The following is an 18,345-nucleotide window of genomic DNA, read 5'->3' on the forward strand; positions in this document are numbered from 1 at the left end:
ACCTGGGGGCTTTTTAAGAATAAGGAGATAGTTCCCACCCTACCCTCTGCTCCTAAATCTGTATATATGAAATGCATGAAGTTTGTTCACCTTATATAAATAAAAAAATTGTTAAGGAGAAAGACAGATACCGGAGGATACACACACATGAACACACTTTCTGTGTTTCACAATGTGATACTTGACACCACTATGAGATACTTCCAGCAGGAAGCATCCAATAGATGTGGTCCCTTGACCTTGGACCTGAACTGTGAGCAAAAATAAGCCTCTTTTCTTTGTAACATACCTAGCCTGTGGTGTTGTGTTATTGGCAAGAGAAACTATACTAATACAGAACCACTTACGAAGAAAATGAAAACCTGGTAGGGAAGTAAAGAATGACAGAATGAGTGGTCAGGGAAGAATCCTTGAGTCATAACATAAAACCGGACACTTGAATGAAGAGACAATAACCCATGTACATATATGATGGGTGACTTTCCAGGCAGAGGAAGCACCCAGAAAAAGGAAAGTGTGAACATGTTTGAGGATCATCAAGGCATTCATAGTTAGGGAATACACAACTGTGTATACACAACAACTGGAAGAATCATGGAACTGATGTTGGTGGAGTAGCTAGGGGCTATATTTTGTAGTGCTCTGTAGGCAAAGATGCAGAATGTGAATTTCAAGGGTTGGCTCTGAGGCTTAGTAGGCTAAGCCTCTGCCTGCAGTACCAGCATTCTATATAGGCACCAGTTCTAGTCCCGGCTTCTCCTCTTCCAATCTGGCTCACTGATAAGGCCCAGAAAAGCAGTAGGAGATTGCCCAAGTGCTTGTGTTCCCACCCACATAGGAGATCCAGAAGAAGCTCCAGGTTCCTGGCTTTGGATGGGCCCAGCTTCAGCCACTGTGGACATTTGGGGAATGAATCAATGGACGGAAGTCCTTTCTCTCTGTCTCTTCCTCTCTCTGTTTGTAAAATCTACCTTTCAAATAAATAAATGAATCTTTATTAAAAAGAGTGTGAATTTTAGATTATATTCACTGTATGCCTGAATTCTTTGTGGAATACTAAGCAGGAAGTGATGATCTGGTATATATTTTAGAAAAGCCTTTCTAATCTTTTGTTGGAGACTATATTCTACTTGGGCAGGATTGAAAGATAGGATCAGTTGGAGGCCATGGCAAGGGTCCAGGTGATGTGTGAAATAGATGGTGATGGAGATGACACACCATGTGTACACAAAGTGAGCCGTGTTTCCCTGTAAATGAACACACGGGCAGCGTATCTGCTCCCATTATGCATTGTTCGGACTTTAGGCAAAGGTGGTATCACTTGCAAGTTAATATGCATAATTAGCTTTTTAAAAATGTCTTAGCTAAGACAGATTCTGATGATGCAGTTTATTCTGTGCACTTACTACTTTGTTTTACTCAACATCACTAAGCAGAAAACAATGCTTACAACTATTTTGCAGTGGGTGCCACGACTCACTATGCTAATCCTCTGCCTGTGGCGCCAGCACCCCTGGTTCTAGTCCTGGTTGGGGCACTGGATTCTGTCCTGGTTGCTCCTCTTCCAGTCCAGCTCTTTGCTGTGGCCTGGGAGGGCAGTGGAGGATGGCCCAAGTGCTTGGGCCCTGCACCCGCATGGGAGACCAGGAGAAAGCACCTGGCTCCTGGCTTTGGATTGGCACAGCGCTGGCCATGGCGGCCATTTGGGGGGTGAACCAAAGAAAGGAAGACCTTTCTCTCTGTCTCTCTCTCTCACTGTCTAACTCTGCCTGTCAAAAAAAAAAAAAGTATTTTGCTATGGGTAAATCATAAGAAGTTGCACAAGTATTTATAAAATGCTTCACTGAGCTGAACATGTATTAAAAATAAGTTAATTTTGTTCTTTGATTTTTGAAGCTTCATGAAATGGTAGGGTTTCACACTATGCCATTCATGAAGATATGTTTCATTATTTCTTTGTTTTTGTTTTTGTTTGTTTGTTTTGTTTTTTGACAGACAGAGTGGACAGTGAGAAAGAGAGAGAGACAGAGAAAAAGGTCTTCCTTTGCCGTTGGTTCACCCTCCAATGGCCGCCGCGGCCGGCGCTAATCCGAAGGCAGGAGCCAGGTGCTTCTCCTGGTCTCCCATGGGGTGCAGGGCCCAAGCACTTGGGCCATCCTCCACTGCCTTCCCGGGCTACAGCAGAGAGCTGGCCTGGAAGAGGGGCAACCGGGACAGAATCTGGCGCCCTGACTAGAACCCGGTGTGCCGACACTGCTAGGCAGAGGATTAGCCTGTTGAGCTGCAGCGCAGGCCCATTATTTCATTTTTGTATTAGGTGATTAGAAATTAAGAATGTTGTATTAGGTAATTAGAAATTTTTATTATTATCTTGTGAGACCTTAATCAATGGATTGCTATTAGCTATATAATCCTACAAAAAGAATTACCCTTTTCTCTGTAGATAGTACATTAACTTTAATTATAATACTGTACAAATAAATCTTATGTCCAGAGTAAGTCCAAAAAAAGTTTAATTGTAAAATTCTAATTGTGTTCTTTTAATTTTCTTTGAAAATTTTATTTCATTAAATTGAAACTGTATTAGGGTAACATTTGCTAAGCAGTTTCTTGATATCAGATTTTGTACAGTACTCTAGGATGTTAAGTTCATTATAATCACAAGGATATGTAAGACAGTTCGGAAGGGTTTCTCAGAGATGGTGGAATACTAAATTAATATGTATTTATTTAGTAAGATAGCTGCTGCTTAAGAAACTGTATGAAATTTCTGGACTGGTAGGAGGTGAAGATACTTTACCATCCCCTTTATTAAGAGCTATGTGCTATTATTGAAGGAATATTTACAAATTTTAATGTGCTTTGCTCTTTTAGGAATGAGGACAATGCAATTACAATAATATGTACACTAGAATCTCTTATATAATTTTGGTTGACCTACATGTGAAATAATCAGAAATAACATAACACAAAATAACATAACATTGTATTTTGTGACTCAGTTAACAAAAGTTAATTCATTTAGGAATTCAGAGACAGCTACACAGGAGAAAAATAAATGCTGATATTTCTTGTTGAATATGAATAGTGGAGCAAAGGAAAGACCATGTTGGATAGGGAAGTACAAAACCAGACTAGCAGTAGAAATTGGCATGCTGTCTTTGAATGATTATGTAGAGAAATTATAGGAAATATATAAGATATCTTTGGAGCCACACTCTCCTTATATTCTCCTGCTTCAAGTTAACTGTTCTGAAAGGAAATCACACTATAAATAGTTGGAACTGTTGTGAAGATTAATGAATGGTACAAGAGCAAGATTTGTAGCACAGTTTTTGATCCATAACAGACATATTTAATGCTAGCTATTATTGTGAATTTCTTTTTCTTACTGCTGACATTCTACCAATTTAGGACTTTGCCATTTCAGACTTAACTGTTCAGGCTACAAATACCAGACTAATTGTTTCATAAAAGCTTCTCTGTCCTAATCAGGTAGAAATGAATTTTCACTTTATTTTATACTAAATATTTAAGTTATAAAAATTTGCATTCATCTTCATTTGCTAAAGTAGATGTTTTCTTTCAAATTTTTGTCCACTGTCACTTTCTAATGTAAGATCATTTTATCACTGCTTAGAATTAGAAATTACTTATCAGATTTATTGCTGTTAAAGTAAATAAACTGTTTATACAGAGATAATATTCCTAGATTATTGAATTTTACCATTAGGTTATTTATTTTCCTCCAATTTCTCCATCTTTAATGGCATGCTATATGATGGGAAAATAGCACAACATTTTTATTAGATTCCAAGATCATTGTATTTTTGGGATACTTGTAATTAAGTTGGATCGTTGGATCTTATTCAAAGAACATGCTATGATGTATAAATATTCCTGCTTATAACTAACATGGTTCTTAGGTCTTATTTGTAAAATATATTTAGTGCGCAGTTTGATACTATTTACTTGTGACAATTGATGTTTGATAACTTATGTATTTTAATGTTAATGGTAACACCAGAGTTCTATTTAACTAATCAAGATAACACATTGAATCATACAAACTGAGGATATGGTAAAACATTTTATTTTTTAAAAATTATTAGATTTTATGTTTTAGAGAAATTTTAGGTTTAAAGAAAGTTTCCATAGAAAGTAGACTTTCTGTATATTTGCTTCTCTCCTACTCCCTGCACACAATTTTCCCTATTATCAGAAGCTTCCATTATTGTAGTGTGTTTGTTATGATTGGTGGATGACCATTGATATATTTATTTATTTATTAAAGATTTTTAATTATTTATTTGAGAGGCAGAGTTACAGAGAGAGAGAGAGAGAGAGAGAGGGAGGGAGAGACAGAGAGAGAGGTCTTCTATCCACTGGTTCACTCCCTAGATGGCCACAACCGCTGGAGCTGGACTGATATTCTGTATATAAAGATAATTGAAAATGAATCTTGATGTGAATGGAATGGTAGAGGGAGCAGGAGATGGGAGGGTTACAGGTGGGAGGGAAGTTATGGGGGGGTAAAAGCCACTGTAATCCATAAGCTGTAATTTGGAAATTTATATTTGTTAAATAAAAGTTAAAAAAGAAAGTATTATTATTCTTTTTTTATATTTATAGTAAAAGTTTTATTGGGGCAACATTAAGTAAATTTTGAAATTAGATATAATCTAGTCAACTCTATTAATACAAATATGTGCCTATATAACAACTTCATAATATTGTAGTGGTTTTGTTTTAATACATGTTATTTGAATTATTTCCTAACTATATTGATAAATATAATGAATGTTAAAATCTTACCATATTTCAAGAATAAAATATATTGTTATTAACTATAGCCACCATGTCTTACAATAGATATGTTGAAATTATTCATCCTATGAAGTGAAGTTTTGTGTCTTTGACCAACATTTTTCCAAAGGCCAACCCTTGGTAACTGCCATTCTATTATTTACTTCTGTGAAATCAACCTTGTTAGTTTTCACATATGAAGAAAATAAATGTAATGTATTCCCACCACAGAAATGACAACTATGAGATAATGCACATGTCCGTTAGTTGGAGTTAGTCATCCTACAATACATGTATACTTTAAAACACCAAGATGTACATGATAAATGCATAGAATTTTATCTCTCAATTTTTAATAATAATAAATTAACCCTTGAAAGTATATTCACCTTAGATATTGGCATGAATTAATGTATACATGAAAAAATTGCTTTTCATGTGTTAAGAAGAGTGAGATACTAGGATACAATGGTACATGAGTAAACTACTTTATATTCAGTCCTCTCAAAAGAGCGGCAAATCATTTCATCATACTGTCCATTTTTTACCTGGAGTCTATACTTCTTACATAATCATTTTCTCTAACAAAGTTATTTACTTTTTCAAGTTGTTTTTATTTCCTTTCCATTTGTCTTCCTGTGGCAAGTATTCTGTCTGACCTCTGCACCACACCAGGTTTTCAGACTGTAATCTATCAAATACTGGCCTTATTTTCTGCATTTCCCTTTCAATCTCTACAAACCCTTGAATTAATGGATGAATGAATGAATGAGTGAAAGATTCCGTCAGCAATTTCTAAGATACCTGTCATAGTGAACCTCTAGGTGTGATTTCCAAAATGTTCAGTTCACATCCTTGTTCCAGTGCTGACTTAGTCCATAAAACTCAACATGTTTTCGAAGTTCTCAAGGTTTGAGTTTTATTATGTGAAAAATGAAATAATGGAAGGATTGTATAAGTACTAAATGTGCTAATCCATGGAAAGTTTTCAAATTTATGTGTATCTGTTACTCAGCAAATGATTTATGAATATTAGCAATTGTTATTCTTAAATTGATATTTCCTTTATTTATGAATAGAAAGTATGATGACAACTCTCTCAGGACCTTAAAGACCTTTTTCCTTTCTAGTTTTTTTAGAGCTGTTTTTCTCCATTAATAGCTACTCTCTAAGCATTATTGTATGCCAACAAACAATAATATTGCCACCAAAGTTCGCAGCTTAGGGAAGATTTTTCTCTAAATCTTTCAACAATATCTAACACAAGGAGACAGTACAAGGCTAATTTCATTTTTTATCAGCCTTTCTGTTGCTTTCTCCCATGAACCTTCCTTATTTATTCTCTGAAAGCTGTGTGTTTATTAATAATAAAAAGAATGTAGTAATAAAGTGTCTCATCATGGATGCCTTTGTTATTTTAAAATATTGTAATTATTTCTTACAACATATTAGAGTGTAAGTTCATCCCTGACAGATGGGTACATCATGATGAGTGAAAAGCATTAGTAATTTAACATATTTAAGCTACCGTGGAAAATTAGCAACGATGTGAAAATTGAAAAACTCATTTCCTAATGCAATTTAGGCAAGGCTACAAGGATTTTCATTAAATAATATAAAACAAATTAGAGAGATAGAAACAAAACTCAGGGGGTAGTAAACAGAATCACATTAAAAGATGGTTTTCAATATGTTTTAACTGTTTAAAGACCAAAACCAGTTAACTTCACTCTCATTTCAAAAATCAGAAAAACCTTTCTGGATTCCCAGCTAATTGATTTGATGTAGTTATTATTGCTATTTGATCATTATATTTAGAAAATTATGTTAATATTAAATGGATTTGGGAAACTGTTAAAGTCTCAGTTTGGGATGCCTGCATTCCATATTGGAATGCATGGTTCAAGTCATAGCTACTCTGCTTCTGATCCACTTCCTACTAAGGTGCACCCTAAGGTGCAGCTGATGGTTCAAATATGTGAGGGCCTATCACCCACTTGAGAAACCCGATGGAGTTCTGGGCTTTTGCTTGAGCCTGGCCAGTTCATGGCTGTTGTGTGTATTTAGGAGTGAACCTGAGGATAAACTATCTCTGTCTGCAGGTATGTCAGAGTCTGCCTGACTTTCAATACAATGACAATATATAGAAATAAAAAAATGGTCTTTTAAAGTTCAAAATAAAAGCAGTTTTGAGAAATGAATGTGCTAAATTTTGAGTAGATTATAAAGCTTTTATATTGTAGTTTTTTCTTTCTTTAACTGCAGTAATTGCTGAGTAGCAAAGCAAATCAGATGCTTCATTTCAGAGTAAAGAAAGCTTTAAATTTTAACACAGTCCCTACTGGGATAAGTCTCAAGTGTAAAGTCTTTGCTTTATTTAACTTGGTTACTGTTCATTCCTTTCTTGTGACATAGAACCAATTTTTCTTTTCTTTTCTTTTTTCTTTGTTTTTGTTTCTATAGAAAGCTGATCTTGCAGTTGCTCCACTGGCTATTACCTACGTTCGAGAGAAGGTCATCGACTTTTCCAAGCCCTTTATGACACTTGGAATAAGTATTTTGTACCGCAAGCCCAATGGTACAAACCCAGGCGTCTTCTCCTTCCTGAATCCTCTGTCCCCTGATATCTGGATGTATATTCTGCTGGCTTACTTGGGTGTCAGTTGTGTGCTCTTTGTCATAGCCAGGTAACATGCTCACTTTTGTGATTTTTTTGGCAATTGTTAACTCCTTTTTCTAACTAATAATTGTCAAAAGTCACAATCAACTTTACTTTTTATTTTCTTTATCCCCATTACGTCCTAGAGAATAATGAGCTTTAAGAATCATGCCCACTTATAAAATGTACTATGCTGCCTTCTTTGGGCAGAAAGCATGCTGGTTGTGTCAGTAAGCTATCAGTGTGATGGGACACTGTTCTTATCCAGTATCCTAAAGCATTGATAAAAATAATTTTCCTTAGTTTGAAGATTTCTGCTGAACCCAAAGTAAAATATCATGTTTTGCTAAAATGAGTTATTAATTCAGTCATAACAAAAAACAAAGTAGTAAAATTTCAAAGAAGACTTTCTTAAGGAATCAAAATTAATTTAAAACATGTATTCTAAGTTTTAAAAGTTACTGTTATTTTAACAAGAAATATTTCATAAAATAAATATATCACTCCCAGATATTGTAATAGTCATTGACATGTGGATTATGTTTCAAGTTATAGTATCTGAAGTCAAATGCCTTACTAAAAAAAACAGCTTTATATATATATAAAGGCCTTTAAAATACCTGATACAGGTGAATCAATATTTTGCTATTTAATAGTAGTTCATAGATGTAGGAATTTGTAGGCATTTTGACATGTCTTTATCTCAGTATTAAATTTTCAATTGATATGTCATTTGAATATGATTTTGTTTGCTTTTGCCTTAACTGAGATAAGGATTATACCTCAGGAATCAATACTCTATTGCTGCTATAATGACATTGAAGGCCACATACTCACTGTACTCTTTTAATTTTAAATATTATATAACAAAAATATAGCTTAGAAACCGAAATGAGTTAGAATCCTACCTATAATTTTTCATGATAAACACATTTATAGTGTATAACTATATGTGTTTTTGCATTCTATAATCAAAGTTAATTGAAAGTTTGCCTTTTCTTGAGACTGCTTGACATAGATTCCTTTCATAAATTTGTTACCAGGATTATTTGTCTCTCCACAAATTTATTTTAATAAGTTCATGTATTTTTGCTGGTAGTGAAACAAACGTTTAGCTGACTTAGTTATGGAAATAAAATCAATGATTGTATTATCATAATATTTTTGATGCATTTATATTTCTATCTTTTACAGTTATTTTGATATACTTATAAGTAATTACTATACAACTGTATAATTTTCTAATATGTTAAATATTATGATTTGAATCCTTAGCACGCTTATCATTTGCATTTGCCTGCAAACATGTATTGAAACCTGGTAGCAATGCAGCATTTGATGCTTCCTAGTACAGCCTTTCAGAATTTTATTTGAAGTTTAGGGTTCTCCTCCTCAAAATGAGAATTTAGAATGTGATTAATTTTTACCTTCAACTTTTTCCATACTCTGTAAAACTAAAACATCTTCTTGTTTTTGAGCATTTTTGAACTAATTCTGTCTTTTAAATGTGAGGCACCATTGTAGGGAAAATTAAGATCAATTGATTACAATTAATTCTATTATAAGGCCAATGTAATTACCTGATTATATAAATATAAATAAACATATATATGTACTCCTATATATCAAAATATTCTGATAAATGAGTTCACGCATTTCAGTCAGAACAAACGCCAAATAGAAAAATAAATTCTACAAAGTGTAGGAAAAGCCTTCCTTGGCATCAGCACGTATACCTTTTTTTCCTTAATCACATGAAGAAAATTTCCCAGGAAGAATTTAAATGAAGCCTAGACTTTGTGAGACAGTTATGAGGCATTAATATGGACTCAATTAAACTGAAGTCATTCTAAAAGTAGTTTTCTAGAGATCTTAGAAACTAAATGTTTAGTTGACTCAACTTTATATTAGGAATTTTAGATTTTACTAAATTCCCAAGCTCAAATTCTCTAAAATTAGAATCAAAGTAAATAATGTTAAGAAACTAGATATTTTCTTTCCCAGCTTAAAAGTACATTAGCAAGTCCAGGAATGCACTTATCTAACTTTTCAAAATATGTCTATAATTCTTAGTTTGATGTATCATTTTTTTACATAATGTCTATATAATTATGGCAACCTGTACTGATTTTATGCAAAATAAATACATCAATATCATTTTATTTGAGCAAGTAAAGTCAGTATGTTTGCCATTTTCAAGTGCCTTTAAATTTTGCATTGTCACTTTAATATTTTGCCATTAGTCTTTAAATTGATGAATTTGGAAATTATCCTGTTTCAGCCTTTTCAGCACTGTGAGAGCAAATGATCTCACATACTTAAATCATTAGGTACTTAAAAGATAAAAAAAAAATAAAATTTTATTTATTGGCAAATAAAAATATATAAAATAATAAATAATGTCAGATTAACTATGGTAAGTAATAAATAATATTAGACACTCTTTGTAAAGTAATACTTAATAAAGTAAATATTTTGCACACTATTTACATAATATTTGTTTAATTTTGAATATTAAAATAATTTTATTTAAAATATTTGCAAATTATGGACAAAAACACACACCAAAACTTAAAGTTTTTATATAATCAATTTAAATTTTAAATTGAAACTCCCAAATCAAATGAAGTTATATGGTTAACATCTACTCTTACCTGATATTGAACTCTTAAGTAAAAGATGTTCATAAGGTACAAAGGCAGATAAAATAACCAGGTTTCAGTTGTAGAAATTAATTACCTTTCCAATTTAAATGGAATCACAATATTTCTTGAAATCTAAAATCAATGTATCATTTTTGATTTTACTTATTAACAAAAATTTCATCTTAGGTCATATAGAGATCACTAATGAAATCATTTACATCATTGTTGATGTCAAAATATAGTATTTTCTTTATGTGCATTATATTAAAAAGTTTTTAGATATTTTAATTTTTAATTAAAAATCATAGAAACAAATGTCTAAAATATCACCTCAATTACATAATTCACATTTGATTTGATGTTGGGTTATATTAAATTTTAGATTATATAATACCTAAAAAGAATGATAGCAATTTAATTCAAAATTATAATATGATAAGTAAAATACTAAAATATTTAACTGCTATTATATTTACTTTTGCTTTGGTAATAATCTCATATTGTTCCCATTATTGTTAGAATTAATCTTGTATATCTTATAGCTACAAAGCTGCATGTTCAATTTTTTTATGTTTCCACATAAATTTAATTGCTTCATTAATCACTTACTCAGTAAGTCAAATATTTGTTGAGTCCCTAGTAAGCACTAATTCCAGTTCCACAAAATATAAAAAAAAATTCATTTATCATCTGTTCATTAATTTGTTCAGTAAATTTCTATTGTCTACATATAATGAATTAAGAATTGTGCTGTATGCTTGAATCCAAGAACAAAGACAACTGGATATATTCATTATGAAACTCACAAAAAATTACATATATCTCACAGTACATATTTTTGTCTTTGAATAAACTAATAGAAATATTTGATAGCACTCGTGTATTATTTATAAATGCAGTGTGTTTTAAATATATTTTTCTAAAAATTGACAATTAATACATTTTTTCAATGTAGAGAAGCATACGACTATAAAGGAAATATAAGACATTAGATGATTTGTTATCCTTAGAATACTAGATTTAAAGCTTACTTAATAGGTACTGTCTATAATCTTAATAATATTACTCATAACAAATTAGGAAATAATAATCATTATTAGAATGCATGTCTTTAAAATGAATTTAGAAATAGATTATTTTGCATTTAATTTAAAAAATTTCCCCTCACCTTTATTTATAAAATACACAATTAAGACTATTTAACACATTCTTTAAATGTATTTAGTGAATATAATAAGAAATAAATGGTGTCGTTTTTTTGCCTTGCTATGGTTTTATATTACATGTTTTTTTGCAAGCAGTTGCATAATTATTTATAGCATAATGACATAATCAGCATGCTTATCTGATTTAACTGAGAACTCCTCTAAGAATATTATAGATGAGCCAGGAATTCTAGACATAAAATGTCCTTATTCCACATATTTTAACTATTGCTGTTGGTTGACAGAAGTGTAGGAATAACTCTTGCCCATGATGGGCCTACACTTAGTTTTATTTGTTCTTAAATATTTTTCCCTCTCTTCCTTCTCCTTTTTCTTTGAACTAGAAATATTATTGTAGAGATGGCAGTTAGTCATGTAAAAAGCCTGGTTAGGGTATCCACCTCTTTTACTGATAAAAAGAGTTATTTTTCACCTTGCTTCAAATATTTCCTTTACTAAGTAATAGAGAATATTGATACAGATATTGTTTATAAAATGAGTACATTTAAATTCACATACATATTTGAACATTTGTGAATTTTGGACATAGATAATTCCAAGAGAACAAAAACTGTTCTGAAACTCACCATGTTGATCTAAATTTTGATGTACAGAGATGAACTACAGAGGACCAAGCCTAAAAGAAGGGAACAGTGGTATACACATTTTCCCTTCCAACAGGATTGATGAAATATTAATAATTATTCCGTAAGCCTAAAAGAATACTGCATGTTTTACTCCCACATTGATTTTTTTAAAATTAAAAATAAATAAACTCTGAGAAGAAATGTAATACTATTTTTTATTTTGCAGTGAGAGTACTGTTCCACAAAATTTTGTTAGGCTATTTAAACAAATGAATGTGGTCAAATATAGAAAAATGAATAAAAGTAGTTAAACAATGTTGACTAACCTGGGCCATCTTAGCTAGCATAGCAAATCAAAGAATATTCATGTGTTAAACACATAATACCTATGTTTCCTAAGTTACAAGAGAAGAGCTACAGAAGATTCTTGTGTGACTTTGCATTGAATTATCTTGAAGAATTTTTGGAATATTTGGAGAGTGCTTATTACATTACTGGCCGCACAGAATAGTCTCCCAAGAATCCACTCGCGGGTTTGTTTGAGAGTGACCATGAGGACTCACCTGACAGACATGTTGACTCTAACATGATTGTGGTCACAAGAGGACAAGGCTGATGCTTTGCTTAAATTCCATCTCTGTTTAAAAATACTCCATATTTATCTTGCTGTTCAGAGGTAAAGACATTCTAAACATAATGTTTTTGATGGCTGAACTGGCTTTAGAAAACAACAGCTAAAGTGCTTGCATTAACAGCTTTGATATAGGCCCCAGACAAGTGTGCAGTAGCCTTTATATTCCTGTCACAATGATGATTGACATTTAATGGATGGTGCAGGGCAATATGGACTTATTTATTATGCACTCAAAAATGGATCACAGTTTTGGTGGGACGTTCACTATTAAACTAATCTGCTGTCAAGAAGACTGTTGTCATTTTAAAGTGAAATGCCAATTTTGTTGTATGACTTTACCACCAACTTGCCAACTTCTTACTCCCAAAACCATTTCAATTTTACTTTTCTATAGCATAATTTTAAATATATTTTACTTCGATTTTAATGCCATTTTTATTGAAGTAAATTGCAGGAAAACCTGTTTGTTATTTCTCTTTCCAGTTAGCAATTTTACTAGAATTTACTGAAATTTGGTTTTAAATGAGTACTGTTCTGCTAATATGCCTTTCACACATATAAAAGTGATTGCTACTATTTGTCTAAGTTACGGACCTAAACATCAACATTAATCAAAACTATATGCACATTCAAACTATGGCATTCCATAGGGATTAGTATACTCCTACTTTAAACATTTTTTACTCTCAATTTTTATTTGGTTAATCTATTTAGAAATAATGTACCTCCTCACGTTTAGTGGTTCCAGTAACATTCAAGATTCTAAAGTAGACATGAAAGTCCTATCCAGAAAACAATTATTAGCTTGTAGTACTAGGGTGAACCAAAAGCAATCAAAACTAATTTGCTCAATGGCTTCTTTTGCAGCAATGTGAATAATAAGGTATCCAGTTAACTGAGGCAGTAGAGAACTTGACTGAAATTATCAGATTAGGACAAAGAATAGAATCTTAATCATTAGAGGAGACAATAAATATATTTTGCATTTCTTAATTTTATGCAGAACATTTATAAGAATAAAAGATTTGGAAAAAAATGAGTTAAGGCAATTTAAAATGACCTTTTATCTAATCTTCTGTAATCAATTTTCTTTTAATAGTAATTATAATTGAGAATCTTTTAGAAGTTTTTGTATTTCTATCCAAATTATTTTTTCTTGATTGTTAGGCCAAAATTAAATACAAATGTGAGAACAGATAACTCACTTTTGCTTTTCAAATTCTATAAGTAAATTGTTTGCTTCTGTGTTTTCCCTAGCATCAATTACCAGGATAGAATATAAAGCCTCCTGGAAGCAAAAAAGCTATTTCTCTAGTTATTGTAATTGTGTTCTCTCAATAAATGTCTGGATGAGTGAGCATTTTGAGAACTGTGGTCATACCATAATGATTTGTTTCCATGTAGGAGTTCCACAATGTCTAGCTCCATAATAATAATTTACAGTGTACAGGGTTACATTAAGAAACTTAAGATTACTAAAAACTTAAAGTTCAATGCTTATTAAATTATTACAATTCTTAACAACAATGGCACTTCTGTTCTTGTTGAATCCCTTACAGAATATACAGTTAGATTTTACAACATACACACAGACACACATACACACACACAGCTGATGAGAACCACACCCATTTTTGGGGATTTTTTTTTTAAGACTTGGAAAATAAGAATGTAGTTTTTCCTTTGGCAGTTGCCTGCATGTCTCCTATACATTTTTTTCATTAGCTAATTCAGGCTGAGAAGCTAGTAGAAGGATACTGTAAATGACTTCTTTCTCTTCCCCTTCTCCCAGTTTTTTATAAGAAAAAATATTTGAGGTGTTTCTTAAGAATCAAAGAGATGCAAGCATTTTCCATAAGTTATGCCCTGACTGTATGATTTACAGTTTCTATGTAGTTATATGTCCCATAGCTGTGGTGTAGTATAAATTGCCTTTAAGAAGCCACCTATCTTGGTTTGTATGTGTTAATTCTCAAAACAAAAGCATACTGGGTTCTTTTTTTCTCTTTTCTTTCCTTCCCTCTTCCCTCTCCTCTCCTCTCCTCTCCTCTGCTCTCCGCCCCTCCTCCTCCCTCCCCTTTTCTTCTGTCTTCTCTTCTTTTCCAAAGCTACTGGAAAAATGGTCTCCTAGGACTTAAGAAATATTTAATAAAAATTTTCTCAATGCTTTATGGCATTCCTTATGGGGCATTTTAATCTACAACATCTAATCAGCAGAAGCCAAATGTATTATATGAATATATACTTTGAAGCAGTGGAGTATGTGCAGACAGCCAACAACAGAATAATGGGGAAATAAAGATTTGTTCATTAGTTTTTTGTTTTATTTTGCTTTTGCTTTCTGTATTTCTTTGTATAATGATTGATTGCTGTGCTCATAAAAAGACAATTGGCTTGAGAAAACTACAGAAATAGATAAGTTTTTTTTTCCTTTAGTGGTAAATGTGACACCTACGTTAGTGTCATATTTTACTTGGATAAAGCTTTCTTTTTGCCATAAATTTTTTGAAGAAAGAGTTCTTTCAAATGGGTGTTTTCCTATATAAGACAAAAGTAGGGTGATATGTCGTGAGAATGAAGCTATTGAGAGAAAAAAACAATTAGTCTATATTGCATGCAACAAGAGCCAAGTTATATTTGAGAACCAGAGAGACATTAATGTATACTCTTTTTTAGCAATTTTTTTTCTGAGTTAAAAAAAGAGTACATTTACATCAACTACATTCCCCCTTTCATAAATGAAGTTAGAGATGTTTTCTCTTTGTTTAAACTACTAGTGTCACACTTTTTAATTATAATTTACTGTAGGGAAGAAGATTGTTGTAAAGAAAAGAAAGTGGATTCAGACGAAAATAGAAAACACATTTAGAAAATGAATAAGCTAGTACTTTTGACTATGATCTTAAACTTACCCTCCTCATTGTTTGCCTGGATTCTAGAGGACATTTGTTGTATTTTTTTATTATTCCAAAAAGAATGCTCATTTAAACGTTCTTACTGCACATTTTTAATATATTATTTTTATAGTAATAGAGAATCCCTTGAAAAAAACTAATCTAATTAGTTACACTGAAGAAATGTGTCTTTCACTTTATTCTAAAAATAAGAAAACATAAAAAAACATTTCTAATCAGTAGGGCACCTTGACAGAAGACATAAGCAAGCCACATTTGTGCAGATTTGCAGTCTAAATCCTTTCCCTGGAAATGCTAACTTTCTTTGCGTGAAAATCACTAGCTGCATGTAGTGAAGGAAAAGAATCACAATGTTGGGATTTCTTGGAGATTAAAATGCTATTTGTATTGTTTTGATTTTTTTCATAATCCATGGATTTGAGAGGGTACTAGTATTAATGAAAATGCATAGACATAAATTTTGCTGGTAATTTATGACTTCATTCTTCATGTGAAGTAAAATGATGCATTCTATCCAAATAATTAATGAGTAGGAGATGCAGTGTCATCAACCAATATAACTTCATTCATTAGAGCATGTCACAACACCTTAGTTGCTATAATTTTTTACATTCCATTGCATAATTCTATCATTGAAGTTAAACTATTTTCATATCAATCCTGTTGAGCATATCCGTAAACATATGCAGTTTTTAAGGAAAAACATGGGTCTCCCTCAAAGCAAATAAAATTTCAATGTATTTGAATACAAAGAGCTTAATAATATTTGTATATAAGTTAAAATTAGTGAAATAAATGCCAATAAATGCTATTACATTGATTTTAATACTTATACTTTTAAATACATCTAGTTAACTTTGCATATGAAAATGGGAAGTTATCTGTTAGAAATTGATTTAATACATATTTTTGAAATTATGTTTGGTAACCCAGAAATTAACTTGTGCCAAAAAACTTAACAAAATCACTAAAAACATTTCATTGTATTTTTAAATTATATTATGATAACTGCTTTTACTACTTGTGCATTTGATTGAAACAGACTTTTAGTTGTAACACTTACAACTTACATAAAGTGTTATTTTTCTTTCTCTGGCCTGGATATTACATAACTTCTTGATATTTTTGTGAGATTTTTATGTCTGAATTAATTATTATGAAACATTTCCCATTCCCATGTGCTCCTGTTTTGGACTATACTATAAGGTGATAAAATGAGGTGAATGAATTGACGTATTTTCATATTAAATTGATAAACTTAATATTTGAAGCAAAGGTGAAATAGTAGGTTTTTAATGTTACTGGCATGATAAACATTATAAACAGAATAGGGCTACAACTGTCATCTAAGTTGGTTCAGAATATGCACCTGAATATTACTTTAACGTAATAAAATTAGGTAAGTGATTCCCTGCTTCCCTTATTATTATTGGTACGGAGAATGGTGGGGGGTGAGGGGTTATGTTTCAAAATAATTTTAGCAATTCACTAGACTGAAGATGTGTGTTGGAAACTGGTACTACCAACATGATTTTATAAAATTTTGTTTGTAGATGTAGATACAAAAATTAGATTCATAGGAAAATTATGTTGAGTTCAAAATGTTCATATAACTATATCAATTGTCAATTAGGCCCTCGAATTCTTTTTTTTTTTTTTTAGGTAAGAAGATATTACATTTAAAATTTTCCCCTTGTCAAGAATTTATTTTAATAGTTCTTAATTTGAATATTCTAGTTGAAAACAAAGCTAATGAATGATTACCAAACATACTTCGGTTCTTTAAGTACTAAAGTACATATCTAATGTATTAGAAGTATGTTTTAGATACTTTATTGATGTCATTAATGCAATAGAGTATCTACTTTCAGAAGACTTTTCCAACCTTTTTAACTTCTGCTTTCCAATGTTGACTTCAAATTCGTGTTGCTAACCTCATTTATTTTTTGAGTATCTGCTTTTTACTTCTACAAAGCAAAGTCTTTTTCATTTTTCAGTGTTAGAACCACATTATCATCTCACTGAACTGAGGACAGTTTGCTTTGAGTCTTTCAATTCTGAAATTACTGCTTTTTAAAATCTTTAGCAACTATATTGCAAGCCAAATACTTGTCATAATCTATAAGTTTAGACAATTATTTTAAATGTAAATTATATTCATATTTATTTTATAATAACTACATTTATAATGTTTGGTATATCACTAGCAAACAAATAGCTATGTTGGCAAGAAACAAATTTACTGAACAAAATCATGTTTTCTTATGCAGCATCAATGTTCCTAATTATTCTCAATTTAAAGTCACTCTTAATTTGTTTGGGCAGTTAGATGTTTTAGAAAAAAGGCTGTAGATAGCCATATAGTGGGATTACATAAAACTATTGTATCCTTAAATTTTCTACTTAACTATGTAGATCTGACAATTAATTAAACAGTGTTAAGGGTAATTGATGAATGATGCATAAGACTTGCTTAAAATTTTAATGTAAAGAATGTGTATTGTTCAGTAATGTGGGAGTATTTTTGTAATAAGTAGAAATGGTAATAAAAGTGAATTTGATCTGTAGCATTTGCCAATTCTTAAAGATAAAGTATTCTCACTATGGCAAATATCAAGCTACAAGTTGTATCATTTAAGGCAGAATTGGGAAGATTGGCGCAAAATTGACACTCTCCAGTTGTATGAGTAGGCTATGGGTTACCACTGATATTCAATATGCTCAAGTGCAGTGAAAAACAATAGGTTATAAAGTGAGTAGCATGCCATCAAGGTAGAATGTTTTTACATACCTGCAGAATGAAAGAGAAGGTTATTTGGAACATAATGACAAGGCTGAGTTGAAAGAAAGCAAAAATAGAATTGAGTTTTTATTAAGACAATTAGAACCTTTAA

General features: G+C 31.5%; 1 protein-coding gene across 3 annotated transcripts in view; it reads left to right on the forward strand.

The window, feature by feature from the left end:
• The window catches only part of GRIK2 (glutamate ionotropic receptor kainate type subunit 2), a 727,469-nt gene that overhangs the window by 537,720 nt on the left and 171,404 nt on the right, over window positions 1-18,345 (forward strand). For all 3 annotated transcript variants that reach the window (XM_062187636.1, XM_062187637.1, XM_062187638.1), the window contains exon 11: window positions 7,270-7,493. In XM_062187636.1, the coding sequence (XP_062043620.1) occupies window positions 7,270-7,493 (224 nt within the window). The remainder of the gene's footprint in view (window positions 1-7,269; window positions 7,494-18,345) is intronic.

The sequence above is a fragment of the Lepus europaeus genome, chromosome 3 (genome assembly GCF_033115175.1).
Source record: "Lepus europaeus isolate LE1 chromosome 3, mLepTim1.pri, whole genome shotgun sequence".
Taxonomy (NCBI): Eukaryota; Metazoa; Chordata; class Mammalia; order Lagomorpha; family Leporidae; genus Lepus; species Lepus europaeus.